At 39.6% G+C, this 16316-nt stretch overlaps 2 protein-coding genes across 12 annotated transcripts in view; both read right to left on the reverse strand.

The window, feature by feature from the left end:
* Nucleotides 1-792: 792 nt before the first annotated feature.
* Nucleotides 793-6324, reverse strand: e2f6 (E2F transcription factor 6). The gene is made up of 9 exons (XM_040018031.1): nucleotides 6055-6324; nucleotides 5338-5634; nucleotides 4716-4750; nucleotides 4474-4529; nucleotides 4021-4207; nucleotides 3621-3776; nucleotides 2807-2921; nucleotides 2436-2586; nucleotides 793-1359 (listed from the first exon to the last, which is right to left on the reverse strand). The coding sequence occupies exons 1-9, from the start codon at nucleotides 6169-6171 to the stop codon at nucleotides 1322-1324; spliced, it is 1152 nt and encodes a 383-aa protein (XP_039873965.1). The 5' UTR covers nucleotides 6172-6324; the 3' UTR covers nucleotides 793-1321.
* Nucleotides 6325-8701: 2377 nt separating this feature from the next.
* The window catches only part of myt1la (myelin transcription factor 1-like, a), an 86510-nt gene continuing 78895 nt past the window's right edge, over nucleotides 8702-16316 (reverse strand). For 8 of the 11 annotated variants that reach the window (XM_040017113.1, XM_040017110.1, XM_040017111.1 and 5 more), the window contains 3 exons: nucleotides 15823-15966; nucleotides 14238-14300; nucleotides 8702-12361 (listed from right to left, as the gene is read on the reverse strand). In XM_040017113.1, coding sequence (XP_039873047.1) covers nucleotides 12221-12361; nucleotides 14238-14300; nucleotides 15823-15966 — 348 coding nt within the window. In that variant the 3' untranslated portion in view covers nucleotides 8702-12220. The remainder of the gene's footprint in view (nucleotides 12362-14237; nucleotides 14301-15822; nucleotides 15967-16316) is intronic. The other 3 variants (XM_040017107.1, XM_040017114.1, XM_040017108.1) reach the window with 3 other exon arrangements.

Below are 16316 nucleotides of genomic sequence, written 5' to 3' on the forward strand. Positions count from 1 at the left end.
GAGGTTTCTCTCTTTTAAAAGTGAGTTTTTCCTTCCCACTGTCGCCAAAGTGCTTGCTCTAGGGGGTTGGAGTTTTTCTGCATTATTGTAGGGTCTTGACCTTACAATATAAAGCACCATGAGGGAAGTGTTGTTGGGGTTTGCTGCTGTTTCTTACATCAAAATGTCCAATTACAACAGGACATTTGGAGTTCAGAAACAGCACCAAACCAAGAAAAACAAAATAAAATTAAAAATTAAAAAAAAAAACTTTGAATTTGTGCTTTGTTTTATTTGCTGTAAATTTGCTAAGAATGTCATATAAGATTAGAATTGTGTGTCTCAATATCATGTATCATAGCATCACCCTGTAGTTCAATTTGAAGTGGATGTCATAGTAATGTCTTTCTGTATGTGTGTATAAAGCGGTGCTGAAAAAACACCGGAGACACTCAAAGTATGACCGGTGTTTGAAGTTAGCTGGTTACATTTGTTTAGATATTCTACTTTCCGTGTTCCAGATCCCCAGAATTGATATTTTCATTGAATGGTCTTTTCTGCCTGTCTGTGTGCCATGCAGTTTTCAAGATTAAAGACCTTGACAAAGAAAAAAAAAAGCTCCCACTCCTGGAAATGCATCTAGCCTTTATAACAATATTATTTTAAACACAAGATTTAACCATAAGGCCTTTGATGAGGTGTTTCAGAAAAGACAATTGAGTAAGTGTAACCAGAGAGAAGAAAAGGTCAGGGGTCACAAAATTCACATATTTAAATCGTTTCAGCTGCTGGTGAAAGAAATGAGCCATCTCCTCAGGTTTATACAAGTTCATTTTTATTCATTACAGCTTCTTGGAGGTGTGTTTCTAAATGAAAGTTCAAACCAAGATGAAAATATTCATATATCAGGACATAAACACTGGTACAAACTCAAAATACAAAGAGGTAAAATATTTTACAGGAAATGTTCGTCAGTAAATAACTGTTATGTGTATTACAAGGCCTCCAGAATCTCTGCACTCATCTGCAGAATGGAGGCTCAGCAGCTCAATTCCCCCCAAAGTCTTTCATACAAAAATGAATCTCCAAACATCTGGGTTAAACTGTCCTCATCCACATCAGTTACATGAAACATGGTGCCAAATGATCCATAAATAAAGTCCCCATCATGCCAGGACTCAGCTGATGACGTTCAGCTGAATATCATTTAGCTGACAATTCATTTCTGGATATTTCCAGTCAAAACCGTTTTCAGAAACATTTTGCAGTTTCTGTTAATGCTTTCAAATTCCTTGTGCTGAACCCTGAAATCAGACGATATCTTCTGGAGATCAGCTGGTAGCTACGTGCTCTGTGTGGGACTCTGTGGAATCGAGGTCTCTGCAACAGCAACAACAGCACCATGACCATGAATTCAGACTACAAACATCAGCTGAGTTACATTTAGTGTTTATGCTCACCCATAAAAGAAACTGCAGAACCCAAGTGCAAAAACATACTCGAGGTCATTTAGAGAGTTTTATTACATAATCAAGCTTTCTGAGCGCACTGAGATCTGATCATGTTTATTGTTCCTGGCCCACTGCTTTCACTGAAATGTTATTCAATCTAGTGCAGAGGCTCATGAGGAGGAAAGGGCTTTCCTGATGCATCCTCCATCAGAGGGGTATACTACGAAGCAAGTTTAACATATCCAAGCTTTGTTTATGTTAGCTGCTTTGACAAAACCTAAAACCTCAGTCAAAGATTTCATGCATCACAACGGTGGTTGTCGACATTCCAGTGACTCAGGCTTTTGGCTTTAGGACAACTTCGATGCATCACTTCATTCTTAAGAGGAAAATGGATCAACTGAGAGCCGCCTGTTTCTGTCAGACACATTTGTGATGTCATAATTGAATAGATTTACTACTGAGTGCTCCCATTTATTGTTGTAACAGATCAGCTGCACATTGGAGCTCTGAAACTTTAATGATGGACAGAAAGGCTTAACTTTAGTAATGCCAGTAAAGTACAGCTCAACAGGCTGCATGTCTAAATGGCACTTAAGGCATACTGAAAGTAAAAGAGGCGTGACTGGCTGACTTTAAATGGAAATGGAACATAACTTGATCCAGACAGGTTTATGTAATCGGCATAAGTTACCATGGTGATCTAGCTAGTAAAAGAGCCAATAATGTGACCCTAAAAGCTCAGACTTTAGGCTCAACATGCCTCACTAACCCACTGATCTTTCTTTAAAGTACACTCCACAGTTAAATATGTAGGTATAAAAACTAGTGACATAATAAACCCACTGGCCATGATAAATACAGGTCCTGATGGTCATCTGCACTGAGCTCATTTATACACGGTGTGTAGCTCAACACTAAACAGTCTCAATATCAACCTGAACCAGTTCAGTTACTGAAACCTCAGGTTTTATCACCCTGTGTTACTCTGTTTTTTCCTTTTACCTCTGTGCAGTGTGGTCGTCTTTATCCGGCTTTCCTCCAGTGTCACAAAGCAGCCGCTCATCTCTTCTGTCACAGCTTCACCCGTCCCAATATCGCAAGTCATCATCATGATGGGGCCTTTCCCCCCCTTCAAGTGGACCTGGATGCTGTCCTGCACCAACACACATGCACGAATGTACCCCGAGTTTCAGCGTATGTTTAGAAAAATGTATCATCAGGTTTTGAAAAACAACAAAAACAATGATTACTTTACACACTATTTTAATCATGCTACATTTATTGGAGTTGAACTCAGATAAAAGAGACCAGATCATCCTGAAAATGAACTTTATCCTAGTCTGTGATATTTTAGTATTTTTATGTTGTTTTACCTCTGTCGGTGCAGGAACCTCCAGTTTGGTTTCCTCTGGAGCTTTGACGACGATCACCGTCTGCTCCTGGAAAGCTTCGAGCCGGCTGATGTCCTCATGGGTCACGTAGGCCAATGTGCAGGAGGACAGTTAAAGAAAACTATCTTCTATTCACTTAACAGTTATTAAAGGGTGGTTTTAGACCTCACGGTTTCTTTTCATGCCAATGACGAAAGTGACATTTTAATCTTTATAGAGTGTCAGGAGTGATGCTCTCAGATGTGCAGCTAGAGTAAATCGTTGACAGATTTTCTGTTCTCTCATCTAACCTGCAGTAACCAACGTAATGGCCACAAGGGGGCAGTGGAAGCACAAATATGGAATTATAATAACAATACAATTATAATTGTATTCTTAAAATCTCGAAGGCAAACTCTGCAAACCAGGGGCTGTTTCTGTATCAGCAGGTGTGACACCAAGTGGCATTTAATTAAACTGCAGGTTTTTTCATGCATGAAGAGAGGACGTTTTGGTGCTCAGAGGTTTTACAGAAAGCCAGAGGAGTCTCAGCTCACTTGGAGTTTTGTTTACTCAAGCATAACATACTTTTCTTTTTAAATAAAGAACATTTACATTAATTTCCATTCAAATTGGCAAAAACAAACTTCTTACCTTTACTGTAAATGGCCTAGTCATGCAAATTGACTTGTTTTTAGGCTCATTCTGAGAAAGGAAAACTTTGACGTGGTTAAATCATGGTTTACATTCAGGAGCATTGTTTTCATTACTTCTGTTCAAACTGTCCTGAGTCCCTGATAGAAATGCAGAAGGATATAGAGCGTTCTGCCACTCGTCAGTCATGTCAAACAGCTGCTGGGCGCAGCTTTTGATGAGGCTGTCAAGTGTGTCCTCCACCAGCTTCAGGTTCTCCAGCTCTCTCTGGAACTTCTGCCTGCTCTTTAGCAGAAAGCTGGAGATTGGACAGCTTCCTCTGGACAGACAACAAGTTCACTGTTACACTGTGTTACACAGACAGCGCACAGGACCTTAAGTTTAATTAAAAAAACAAAAACTAAACAAAACATCTTTAAGCAACCTCTTTCTACTGATAGAAACCCAAGAGATATCCGTGAAGACCCATAAAGAGACCAAAAAATTTATTTTGTCAGCGTTTAACATTAAACGCACAAAGTATTCAGAACTCAACAGTAAGAAATTAACTTTTGCTCACTCACATCCACTTAACCTTATTGGCCGTCTGCTTCTCAATGACGTTGAAGCCCTCCAGGACGTTGGTGATGTCATAAACTCGTCGCCTGCGGGTCTGCAGGCTTTTCGTCACCTCCCGGAGGTCGATCGTGCCATCGGGCGACATCAGCAGAAGCTCCAGGAAGCGCACTGTCAAAACTCCCAGAGACGCATCTGAAACCAACATGACACTCAGAGGCGGAACAAGGGGATAAAAACATTTTAAGTCTACATCTTTCTATGTTATCCACTAAAAAATGTTGCAAACACAGCACAGGTTAGGACTACACACCACGTGGCTGTTAAAGTCCCAATCCGTGAGTCTCCAGTTGGCTGGCTGAACATTTACTCGATCTTGTCCACTACTTCTTTGTATTTCAAATCTAACCTAACCCTAATAAAAAATCTGAATATATAATAAATATCAAAGAAGGATGCACCTTGTCGGGTGGATATCCTGGTCTGTATCATCTCTTTTAAATGACTGAGGATTTCCCTGGAAAGAAAGATAAAAAAATGAACTAAATTCACTTATCATTTATCGTTAAAATGTTTGAAAAGATAAGAAAAGGCAGTGGAATTACAACTTGACCGCCATTTGTAAAATGTAGCAAGAAAGCAAAGCAAAAAAAAAAAAAAAAAAAAAAAGAAGCATTTTGGGTTGTTTTTTTTGTTTTTTTACCTTTTTGTTCCTAAATTCGTCTTGGCATCTGGTTCCTCAAGTTCAAAAAGTGAAAACAAAGCAGATCAAAGTCAGAATGATTTCATGTCCACCAAAAAGTGATAAAACACCAACTTATTCACACCAAAACATAAGAATCAACCCAAAAAGAAACGATCAATTACAAGCTGATTGTTTAAATACATGTTTTCAAACACTGTGGTTAATAACTTAAACAATATTGTAACTGCTTATACACTCAGTTATGTCTTCAACGTAAAATATATATTCAGTAAGTCACTAGTTTGGAACTGACAAGTAAACAAAATCAAAACAAAAAAAGTTTTTAACTTAAAAAAAAATGCATCAACGTGACATCCCTTTATCCCCCCACTCAACTAAGGTCATAATCTGGTCAAAAATGACTCCAAAGTTCCTCACAGTGGTACTGGAGGCCAAATACATTCTAGTACTCTCACTCCCAAATCACGGGTCATCGAGGCCTTTATGTATTTAACAAAACTGGCAAACTTGGCACTTACAGACCGACGCTGTATGACTCTATACAGGGAACAGCAACCAGCTGTGAACTGGACCTTACTTTACATCACACAAAGAAATGTAGAGACAGACATTTTCTTACCTGCTTATGTGGAGTAGGTCTTCGTGCAAAAGGTATAACAGGAACATTAACGTCCTCCTCCTCTTCCTCCTCACCCCCTCCCCCTCCAGCAGCCCACTGATCCTCCTCCTCAGACGACTCGGCCCCCCATTGACTGAGCAGACCCAGGGCTCCGTCCAGGCAGGGGGGCATTATGGGAATGGCGTCGCTGCTGACGCCCTCATCCGAGATGTCCTCTGGCAAGAAGTGGTCTTCACAGATTAGATGCTGCTCCACAGAGTCCCGCTTCTCCGTCTCCCTCAGCGCTGCAAGCCACACCTGAACACAGTTACAGTTAGTCTTTATTGATCTCTAGTTTGACTGGCTGGGGTTTTACTCCATCACAGATATTGTGATACAGGCCAAATTGGTAACCTGGTAGTTATTTGTGATTAAAACGGCATTTATCTGGTAGAAATAAAAAGAAAACAATATTTACTCGTCTACTGGCCAAACTAGCTTTAAATAGCGTAAACAGCACAGCTGATTCCATGTTTTGGAAATGGGTTCCTGTTCACTCCAGCTGTGTAGTAAATGAGCTAACACATGTCATCGGGGTTATTTAAACAGCAGCTGTTTAACTGGCATCATGTTAGCGTCATGTTAGCCGGTAGAATCAGATATAAGAGATGCTAACGATCGCTATTCAAACATGTAGCTTGTAAATACGTTGTAACTCTCAAAGTTTTTTGACCCTACCTGGACACGCGCAGGGTCCTGGGGGAAGTTGAAGAACCTCTTCTTGGGTCTGTTGAAGAGCCCCCGGCTAACATTAACCATGCGGTTCGGACACCCAGAGACGACACACTTCACCATGGTAATCGTCTCTTCACCGCCCAGCCTCAACACACCGAGCGGGCAAAGCGCACATCCGCAGCCCGTTTGTAACCGTTAGCACACGGGGAATAAAAACCCGCCACAGCACGACTGGTTTGTTTGTGTCGTCTTCCACGCCGGAAATGGACATGTTTTCACCCGGAAGTACAACAACGCAGGCCAACGATTGCGATAATGCATGTGCGCCCTCTACCGAACTTATGGTTTTAGATTTATTTATGGATTTAATTTCTTTTTAAAGCTTTATTCACATATCACAGTTTGTTATTTACAATGTTTGTACAGCAAAAATTATGTCCAATTGTATTTAGACAAGCAGACATTGAACTTCAGCAGGCTGGTTTGAAACTTCATAAAAAAGTGACTTATGTGACTTTGAAAGTGGCATTGTTGTTGTTGCTAGACAGGCAACATGCAGATTTCTCAAACTGCTCAGTTTGCTCACACAACAATCTCTAAGGGAGGGGTCTCAAAGGGAGACAAGGCAGCCTACAGAGAGGAAATCCTGAAGTTGGCAACATGGTGTTCAGAGAACAACCTGGCACTGAACAACAAGAAAACCAAAGAGGTCACTGTCGCCTTCAGGAGGCACAGCACAGACTTAGCCCCCTTATACATCAACGGGGAGTGTGTGTTCATATGTATAGTGCTGCAGAAACTGTGCACCTCACCCTCCTTTCTTCTCCCACATGTTCACACTGAGTAGGAGATGCTCTGTATCTCATTGTACATCTGTATAGTGACAATAAAGGTATTCTATTCTATTTTATACTAAACAGCAATTCTGCCTTGTTGCTGGGGCAGCACCATCTCTGCTGTGGACAGAAAGTGACTGAACAGGAAAAATCCATGGGGCCAGCTCTGTTCTAGGATGCCCTCTGGACCCAGTGGAGGTGGTGAGTGACCGGAGAATGGAGGCTAAGCTGTCATCCCTGTTGGACAACATCCCCCCCCCCATGCAGGAGACGGTATTTTATTTTATTGTATACAGCATCTTGTTCTGTTTTATATATTATGTTATTCTATTTGATCTTATTCTGTTCCTTGTTTTTCTTAATTTTTGCTGCTTGTAACTTTATACTGTCCACTTTCTGCCGTGACCTAACAAATTTCCCACGTGTAATAAAGGTTTATCTTATCTTATCTTATCTTATCTTATCTTATCTTATCTTATCTTATCTTATCTTGATGCCAGAGGAGAACAGCCAGACTGCTTTGAGCTTGTAGGAAAGCATCAGAAGCTCAAATAATAAGTACTTACAACCAAGGTATGCAGAAGACCATGTTCAACCTTGAAGGAGATGGACTACAGCAGGAGAAGACCACACCAAGTACCACTCCTTTCAGCTAATAACAAGAAACTGAGGCTAGAATTCACACAGGCTCACCAAACTGGAGAATCACAAGACTGGAAGAACATTAGCAGGTCTGATGAGTCAATTTCTGCTGACATTCAGAAGGTAGGGTCAACAACATGAAAGCTTGGCTCTATTCTGCCCTCTATCAGTGGTTCAGGATAGTGTTATTGGTGTGATGGCATGGGGGACATTTTCTTCCAAACTTTGGGCCCCTAAGTGTCGCTTGAGTATCCTTTAAATGTTACAGCTTACCTGAGTATCTTTGCTGACCATGTTCATTCCTGTATGAACAGTGTACCCATCTCTGATGGCAACTTCCAGCAGGGTAATACACCATGTCAGAAAGTTGGTTTCAAACTGGTTAATTGATCATGGCAATGAGTTTGCTGCAAAAAAATGTGCGATGCTATCACGTCAATATGGACAAAAATCACAGAGGATTGTTTTCAGCACCCTGTTGAAACTGTGCCATGAAGAACTAAGGCAGCTCTCAAGACAAAAGGGATCCAACCTGGTACTAGTAAGGTATTGGTAACCTGAAGAAAATCACTGGTTCAGATCAAACACTTACGTGCTTGTAGGTGCCACCAGTAGTAGATAGTAAGATCCTGACCAGCTGCAGAAGCTGTGTATGCTATCCCATTTCTGTTAAGTCCATCAATAAACTACCTAAGACTCAGAGTTAGGGATTGGGTCGATTTAATGTCCACCCCTCCTTACAGAATTTTTGCCCACCTAAACCAAATAAAATTTAAAATATGCTTATCTAGAATGTGGCTAAAACAAAAACCCAGCCTTAACTCTAATGCGTTTCATCAGTACCCAGGTAGATATCCCTGAACTACTTTAGGTACTGAAACTAGCCAGTGCATCCTGGGAAGGCTTGCTTTACTGGAGATGGTCTCAGACTCAAACTACCATTTGTCAAGGTCACACAGATCCTTACATTTTCCTTTTTCCTACATTATAGTGGTTTTAATGGTTTGGCAAATTGGTGTATATTCTATTTTTCAGTCACAAAGGTAACTGGGCAACTGGATCTCTTTTCATTGGTGTATAAATAATAAAAATCCCTAAATGTCTGCCGACTGCACACTATTAACATAACTAACTGTCAGCTTTAAAAATGACTAACAAAGTGAAGGTTATAATCAGTGTTGCAACACAAGATTTATTCAGAGCAAGAGATGCCAACACCAGCATGATAAAAATTGTACAAACTTCACAAGTCAAATTAAAATATCACATAGCAACTCATGACCTTAAACATACAGCAAAAATATCAACAGAAACCCATGCCATGTGGTAAGAAAACTGCTGTCGAAAGTTTTGCAAGTAACAGAGAAAAAGGGGTAAAAGGAGAGAAAATGAATGTTGTATAAAAACCCCTTATCTGTGCACTGCTGAAAAGAAACGATCATCTTCATAAATTGATGATTTCACAAATATTCATATGGATTTTCTTTTGCATTCTAGCGTGTCACATGTTAGTGTTGAGATTCTCTATGTAAATAGTTACAGTTTAGCTTTTACATCTGTTATTACAATATCTAGTCTATCGACTGTCTTTAAATGGCAGAATTGTGCTTTTACTCCCATTTCCTTTGTTATCAGTAAGAATAACTGACTAAATAAAAAATACAAGCTGTCAGTCTATCTAACGCAGAAGTTTACTGGCAGGAAGCTGCAGACGCCAAGTTCTGGACGAAGATGTAAAAGTCAGGGAATGAGACTTTGCAGTAAATGTCCAAAGAAGTCTTAAAAGAAAACTCCCCCCTTTGCAGTTTGTTTCTCCCTTGTGTGGAAAAAAAAATACATATGTATTTTAGTATGATGAGACAATTTGTAGTTTTTTTTTACACAAGTAAATATTTTCCCCTCATTTATATTCATATCTAGACGAGCTGGTTATTTGTGCAGGTTTAAATATATCAGCACATACTGTTGCACCTGATTACACAGAAATGCAGTTTAGTTTCCATAAAAGATTTATCAACATTTCTGTACTTTGAAGTTTCAGCTTTCATTAGTACCGCTTGTCTAAAAACTTTCATATGGATACCAGCTGTATCAAGTGTTTCTGCTGGTAATTATGGTGGTGTAATTATGTATTATTTAGAAACAATCCAATAAATTGCTTTCCTTTAAAACATTAAATTGAACTTTTATGCTTGTATAAGTGAGGAAAATTTCACCCTTTCATCACTTTAACTGTCTAACTGCTATAACTAAGCTGTATAGTGCAAGTTCCAAAATTTGTCTTTATCCATGTATTACAATTTCAAACAAATATATTTTAAAAATATACTCAAACATTTCCACCCTAGATTCTCACGAGGCTCCTGGATCATATACAGTGATACTATTCATGTCTTAATTTGGTCCAGAGTGGCTTTACAGTAATATATCAGTCAGCATATGCAGAGAAGCCCATCAGATGTGCAAATGTTTAAACATTTTGCATTGCATAAACACAGTTTCCCATCATATTATCTGTTTCTATAAAGAATTAGGTTTGATTTATACTTGTTGTTAGTGTTATTAGTGGGTAACCTAAAGTTACACTCGGTTGAATTAATCTTCTGGAAACATTGGGGGTTGTAATCGGCTTACAACATATAATCACGTTTTTATGTACACACAGAAAACATATGTGATTTTTTCAACTCATTTTGGAACCACGCACCCTCCTTCCATTCTAACCAACACAGGCCTGTTACATCCCAAGTAACCCAAACATGAGCCCAGGTCTCAGGAGGTTAAGTCCTCCAGGAGTCATCTTACAATGTCTATGCAGAAAATAAAAGGGCACTACAGTTTTCCACTCTGTTGACACCATATTTTGGAAAAGATGGCAGACATATTAAAAAATGATTATTGTCTTATTATCCAGTGCAAACACGTTTTAGAATGTGTCTGCATACCAAAGAAGAGATCCTGAACTGTGATGTTTCAGACAAAAGCTTGACTGTGAAGACATGTTTTCTTCTGCTAAATCTTGGACTGTGAAATAAAGGAGACTGGGGAGAGACCACAGGGGGAGTTTTCCCTTAATTAAATCAACTCAGTGAAATTTGCTTCAAGTTGCTTTCCAACAGGCATCTCCAGCGCAAAGTCTTATCAAAGTCAGTTTCCACAAACTCGCTGTACAGTTTTTGCTTCATTTACCACGTGATAATACTTTAACATACTCCAATAAAGTGCATGCATGATCGACGGTGTTGAGAAAACATGTTCCATCAGTACTGTGATTTCAGACCGAATGTCATCAGTAAGGCCGATTCAGATCAAATACTCAGTCGGTAAATTCAGTGCACAGACGTCACGACTGCTGGCTCTAGTTTTCATTCATCTTTTTCAATTACAAAGACTTAAAAAAGAAAAAAAGAAAAGCGGTGCTTGGTCATCACGTCGTCTGGCATCATGTCTCATTGTGGCTCAGACAACAAGATGCATGACTGGAAAGACGTTTTCTACAGAACGAGTGCAATATACAATGAAGGATGGGAACTTTGACCCTGTTAGTCCAGCGGAGCCGTCAGCCTCGAGAAAGAAAAGTCATATCTACAGATCCGTTTGCCTGCTAAGTGCCTCTTAACGGGCAATAAAAACATCAAAACATGGAAACAAAGGTGTCCCTGTGCAAAGTCGAACATGACAGAACCAAAGTCCTCTCACCCGTGTCAGATTCCTAAAACATGATTGTAGTAAAAGGTTTATACAAAACGCAATACATTTATAGTTAGTAAAAAGATCTATCAGCTCTTTTCTAGTTTTATTCATAAGAAATTGCATATACCCAAACAACTTTTTTTCATATAGATTGCATCCCATATCTAAACAAACGCTTTAATATTATCATACCAATATTGCTGACACGTTGTTCTATTAGCTAGTCGAGGTTGATGATTTCAAATAAATTCACAATGGCAGATTGTCTCCTATATTTTCTGCAGCCATTGGTCTTTCCACTGGCACTCCCTCCCACGAACAAAGAAAAAGCGGGCCGCGGAACAGGACAGCTTTGAAACAGAACAACTCCGAAGGGGATGATGGGATTTTGCACCAGAAAGTTTCCGTGTCGTGATGTTTGAAATCTTCTTGCTCATAGCATCACTTCTTCTCATCATTGCTAAAGATTTACATTAGTGTCCGCTTCCAGACATTAAGAGGAAAACAAAAAGAATTAATGAGCAACTTCCAAGCTCGTGAGAAGCTTTTCAGAAGTGGTTGCTCTTCATGTTCCAGTCGCCGCTCTGCTCCCTGTTAAACCCGTGACGCCCAGTTTGTATTTTTTTTTTCTTCTGATGTATGAAAAAAATCGCATTAAAATAAAAAATGATTCAAGCTTACAATAAATAAATACATACATATACACTAGAATGTGCATACATTAGCAGCTATAAACAGTACATCACATTATATTAGGTCATATGAAAATGTACAAAACGTGAATGTTCATTTAAAACCTTTTTTTTCAAAGCAAGGCAACAACAATCAACATAATAAAAAAAGAGATACCCATGGAGTTGAGAGCATTACCGCAGAAGAAATTAAAGAACTAATGATAGATTACAGCAGCAAAAAACAACCCACTCCGTGCTTTTTCCACTTTTTTCCCCCAATTTGTTGCTTTTGCTTTGCATTTGTTGTTCCGGCCTCAGTCAAAGTTAAACCTGGATGCCCTGCACGGCCTGTTTGATGTTCTCCAGCAGCGCCTTGTTCTCCGGGCTCTGGTACTGGTCCTGGTGGGTGTACATGTCTGTCAGTGTACTCACATAAGTGTCAAAGTTCTGTTCATTCATTGGTTCCTGTGAGGGGAAAGAAACCCATGTAGACACAATCAGGTGGGATAAAGGTGGCGGTTTATTTTCACTCAGACACTGGGGGGAGGTTTGGAAGACAGGCGGGCGGCAGGGGGAGGAAGGGACACCATTGGGAAAGCATGGCTTCACTAAAATACTCCCTTTCTAAAAAGTAAATGTACGATATTTGATGTAATATCAGCCGATTATCTACGAAATGCAACTCCAAACCATGCAAAAACCAGGTGAGAGATGGTTAGCTGGTGGGTATATGAAAGGTTAATGTTTAGCACATGGAGACAAAATTGTGATGATAAAAACTAATGGGATGCTAATGAGCAGATGGGAAAGACATAACTGCAAAGTCATGTTTGCCAACTGGGAGTTTTGGTGGTTCAAGTACTTCTCTGAAAGAGTGCAGCTTTGGCTTCAGGAATTTTGGTGGGTTATTTGATGATTGCCCACCTTAAATGTCACATTATGTTATAGAGTCACTATAGTCTTTGAGGTCTTCACTGACCTCCATTTAATACTTGGCATTTATAGGTTTTAAGGGACACTAATACAAATGACTATTTTGGTGCCTGAGCCAGTTGCCCTGCACTTAACTGCACTGCTGTCATTGCATCCTGCTAACTTCACACTGACTCAGCCAATCAAAGAATTTGAGTCCAGAGCCTCAAAAAGCCAATGATCCGTCTTTAATTGGCACATAAAAGTCAAATATCCACGTCTCAAGTTAAATGATTCACACACTTTCATTGTTATTAGCCTCTTTAATGGTCATGATTGGTCATAATACCCCCATTAGATGCCCTCCTGTACTTAGAGGAGACAGGAAGGTTGTTATCATCCATTCTAATCACTGATCATTGTAATCCTTAAATGAAGCGATCAACTGAGCCCACTAAGAGGTCTTTCTATTGTACATTTAAAGGGCTTTAAATGGACAATAAAAAGATTTCAGTTATGTATGCTCTTTAATTAATAAGTCAATTTAGATCTTAGACAACCTACCTTTAATACTAGTATGCCAGAAGACTGCTATCACCCACTGTAATCAGTAGGATAAAAAAAAAAAAAAACCCAGTGACATGCCCACCGTTAAATGAGGTGATAATAGACTACTGAGCTTACTAGTTGATGGAAGAGGCTGCCTGCGGGCAAATCTATGGGACTGACAGGAGTCGTTTAATGGACTGAAAACAGTTAAAAGATGTGTGTGAATCTGGTTTCAGTGTATGTGCCCACCGAATAATACTCATTTTAGCTTTTCAGTGCTGGTGAAATGCCGTTCGACTATAGACACCATAAAAAGCAGGACTTGGCTTCTGGGACTGAAAGAAAGAAGCGTAAACCAACTTTCTTTTTACTGGCCACCAGGGGGCGATACCTATGTTTACATACATACTTCAGTTCATAAAGTAGTCAAGGGGATTTTACCTCTCTAAGTACTTTCCTGATGAGTTTATAGGTTTAGTTTATAAGTAAGCGGGGGGAAAAAACATTACGTCATTAAGGCGCAGAATTGCAGTTAATGTCACGTTATCTAATGATCTATCTATCTAATGATCTATCTATCTAATGATTTCAGCATTTCAGTGCAGTCAGAAAAAACAAAGCAGGAGAATTTCTCACACTCTGTGCTGGGGCTAAATTTGATTTAAAGATAGATTTAGCTTCTCAATATATTTTTTGTCATAAAGAGGAAAAGCGGTTATCTACAGTTGATGTCACTATCAACATGGCTGAGTTGAAAGCTGCAGGATAAATGGATAGCTAGGATGTGCCTATGCCACAGTGAGCTACAGGAATTATAGGAAGGGGGGATGACAGTGCAGAAGAGAAGGATAATTGGATAAAGGATAAATGGATCTCTTACTCTGGGAGGCATCTGTAAACAGCAGTTATGCTTTACTGGGGCCTCTTTCTGTGGCAGCGGTCTCTACAGGAGAGGGTGTACAGAGAAGTCTATTAGCCCGCTAGACACACAGCGGCGGTCACAAAGCTTCATAAGCTACACCGAGGAGTGAAAAAAACATAATGTCCACCTTAACAAGTCTTTTCGCCCTGCAGCTCTGTTCAGACTGCAGCAAGTTTCCAGTTTCTGAATAATTTTAAAGTCAGAACGAACTGAAAGAGGTATAAAATGCCAAAAATAAAGAGACAACTGAGAGAACAAACTGTTACACTGCGAGCTAAAATAGAATCAAAGATTTTAAGTCCGGCAGTGTGAACAGAACTTTGGATTCAGTTCAGTATTTTTCTGGTAATGAGATCGCGTCTTTCTGAGAATTCCTTGTTAAGGCGAATATTTTTCTTACAGTGTGATATGAAGCATTCCCGCCCATTAAAGGAAGAAGGAAAGGAAGCAGAGAGTCCAGTTATCAAGCAACTCCTGTTTTTACTGCTTTAAGAGATTATCCAATTAGCCCCAGTCTTCTTCCGACACTGAGACAACATGACGTTAAAACAGCCATGAGCAACTTCACTGAAAGTCAACCAAAAACAAAAAAAGCAACAACAAAAGAAAGAAAACAACGGGCCGTTTCTTTATGTGAAAATCTGTGAGGCGTTTCAAAGCACAGGAGAAGCACAGCATGAACTGCTGGGAGGAAAAAAAAGAAGAAGAAGGTGGAGAACAGAAAGAAGCAGATGAAGAAAAACCTGAGTGTTGCTAAGGGGGGAAGAAGCTGGAGAAGGCTTTTTAAAAATCCCTGGGTCGAAATCATGAACAGCTGGCCTCAGATCTACATTTCATTTACAACACGTGAAACAGAAAAGCCTCCAACAAACACTCAAAATACAATCATAACATTTTCTAAGTGGCATTACACAAACTGTAACAGATATAATAGGTCATGTCAGACAAAGAACATAGAAATAAATACATAGATTTGCATTTCAGTCCAAAAACACTAATTGGATAATGCATGCTGGTTTATGCATGCTGGTTTTAGGCTTTTACAGTCTCACTGCTCTAAAAACTCAGCTTCAGACAGTTGTTTTTTCTAGTCTTGGGTCTGCATGATGTCGGATAGTGGAGATATCCCAAATATGGTCATCTCAGGCACAGAAGCCCCACCCACCTGGTCTTAAAACCTTCTGTTTATGAGGGGAATTTTTTTAACTGTGACACATTCAAAGTAAAGTCCAAGAATAAAAATAAGATCCACTTTAAACTGCTAAGAAAGCCAACACTGCTCTAAAACTGCTGTATATTTGTTCTGAGATGTAATTATTTATATTTGTCTTTGTATTTAAAGCATGTTGTATACTGATGTTAAACATACAAGATTTTCAAACTAGTAAATTCAAAATTTTAAACATTTAACTGACATTTATAAGTCTCTAGATATTTAAATTACACGTTAAGGAAGCTTATATTTGTGGTAAAAGAATACTTGTCACATTATTAGTCATCCTAGGTTTACTTCTTCATGCCACAGATGATTTTTTTTTCTTACCATGTGTGGAAGCTGGATGTTAGCTAGGCTGTTGATGAGCGACTGGCTGAGGTTAGCCAGCTCGTGCAGCAGGGAGTCGTTCTGCTGCTCGATCACCTTGTTCTCCTCCTCGATGGACTTCAGGTTGGTCTCCATAGTGGTTATCTACCGGATGAGGAAATAAATTAGTAGGAGACCTTTTAAAGCTTTTGTATTAATAGTGACATTAGCAAAATGGCTGGGAAGAGTGCAAACAATCAACCAACATTAACTTCAGACAATTTTAGGAGAACTGAGTCAGCATATTGCCCACAGATGTCCTCTCTCCCATGTAGCACACAGCACTTGCATTTGCACTACTGGAGCTGGTTTAGGGAGCCTCCGTGAAAACCCACGATGCCCACCCTAAATGCACTGACTGACTATTAGCTGAAAGATCACACGGATTGTTGTACTCAAAGATGGCAGATTAAACACTGTGTCCGACCCATTGCATTGGACACGTGCACATCTGT

This window comes from Simochromis diagramma, unplaced genomic scaffold, assembly GCF_900408965.1.
Source record: "Simochromis diagramma unplaced genomic scaffold, fSimDia1.1 OVJJ01000802.1, whole genome shotgun sequence".
NCBI lineage: Eukaryota > Metazoa > Chordata > Actinopteri > Cichliformes > Cichlidae > Simochromis > Simochromis diagramma.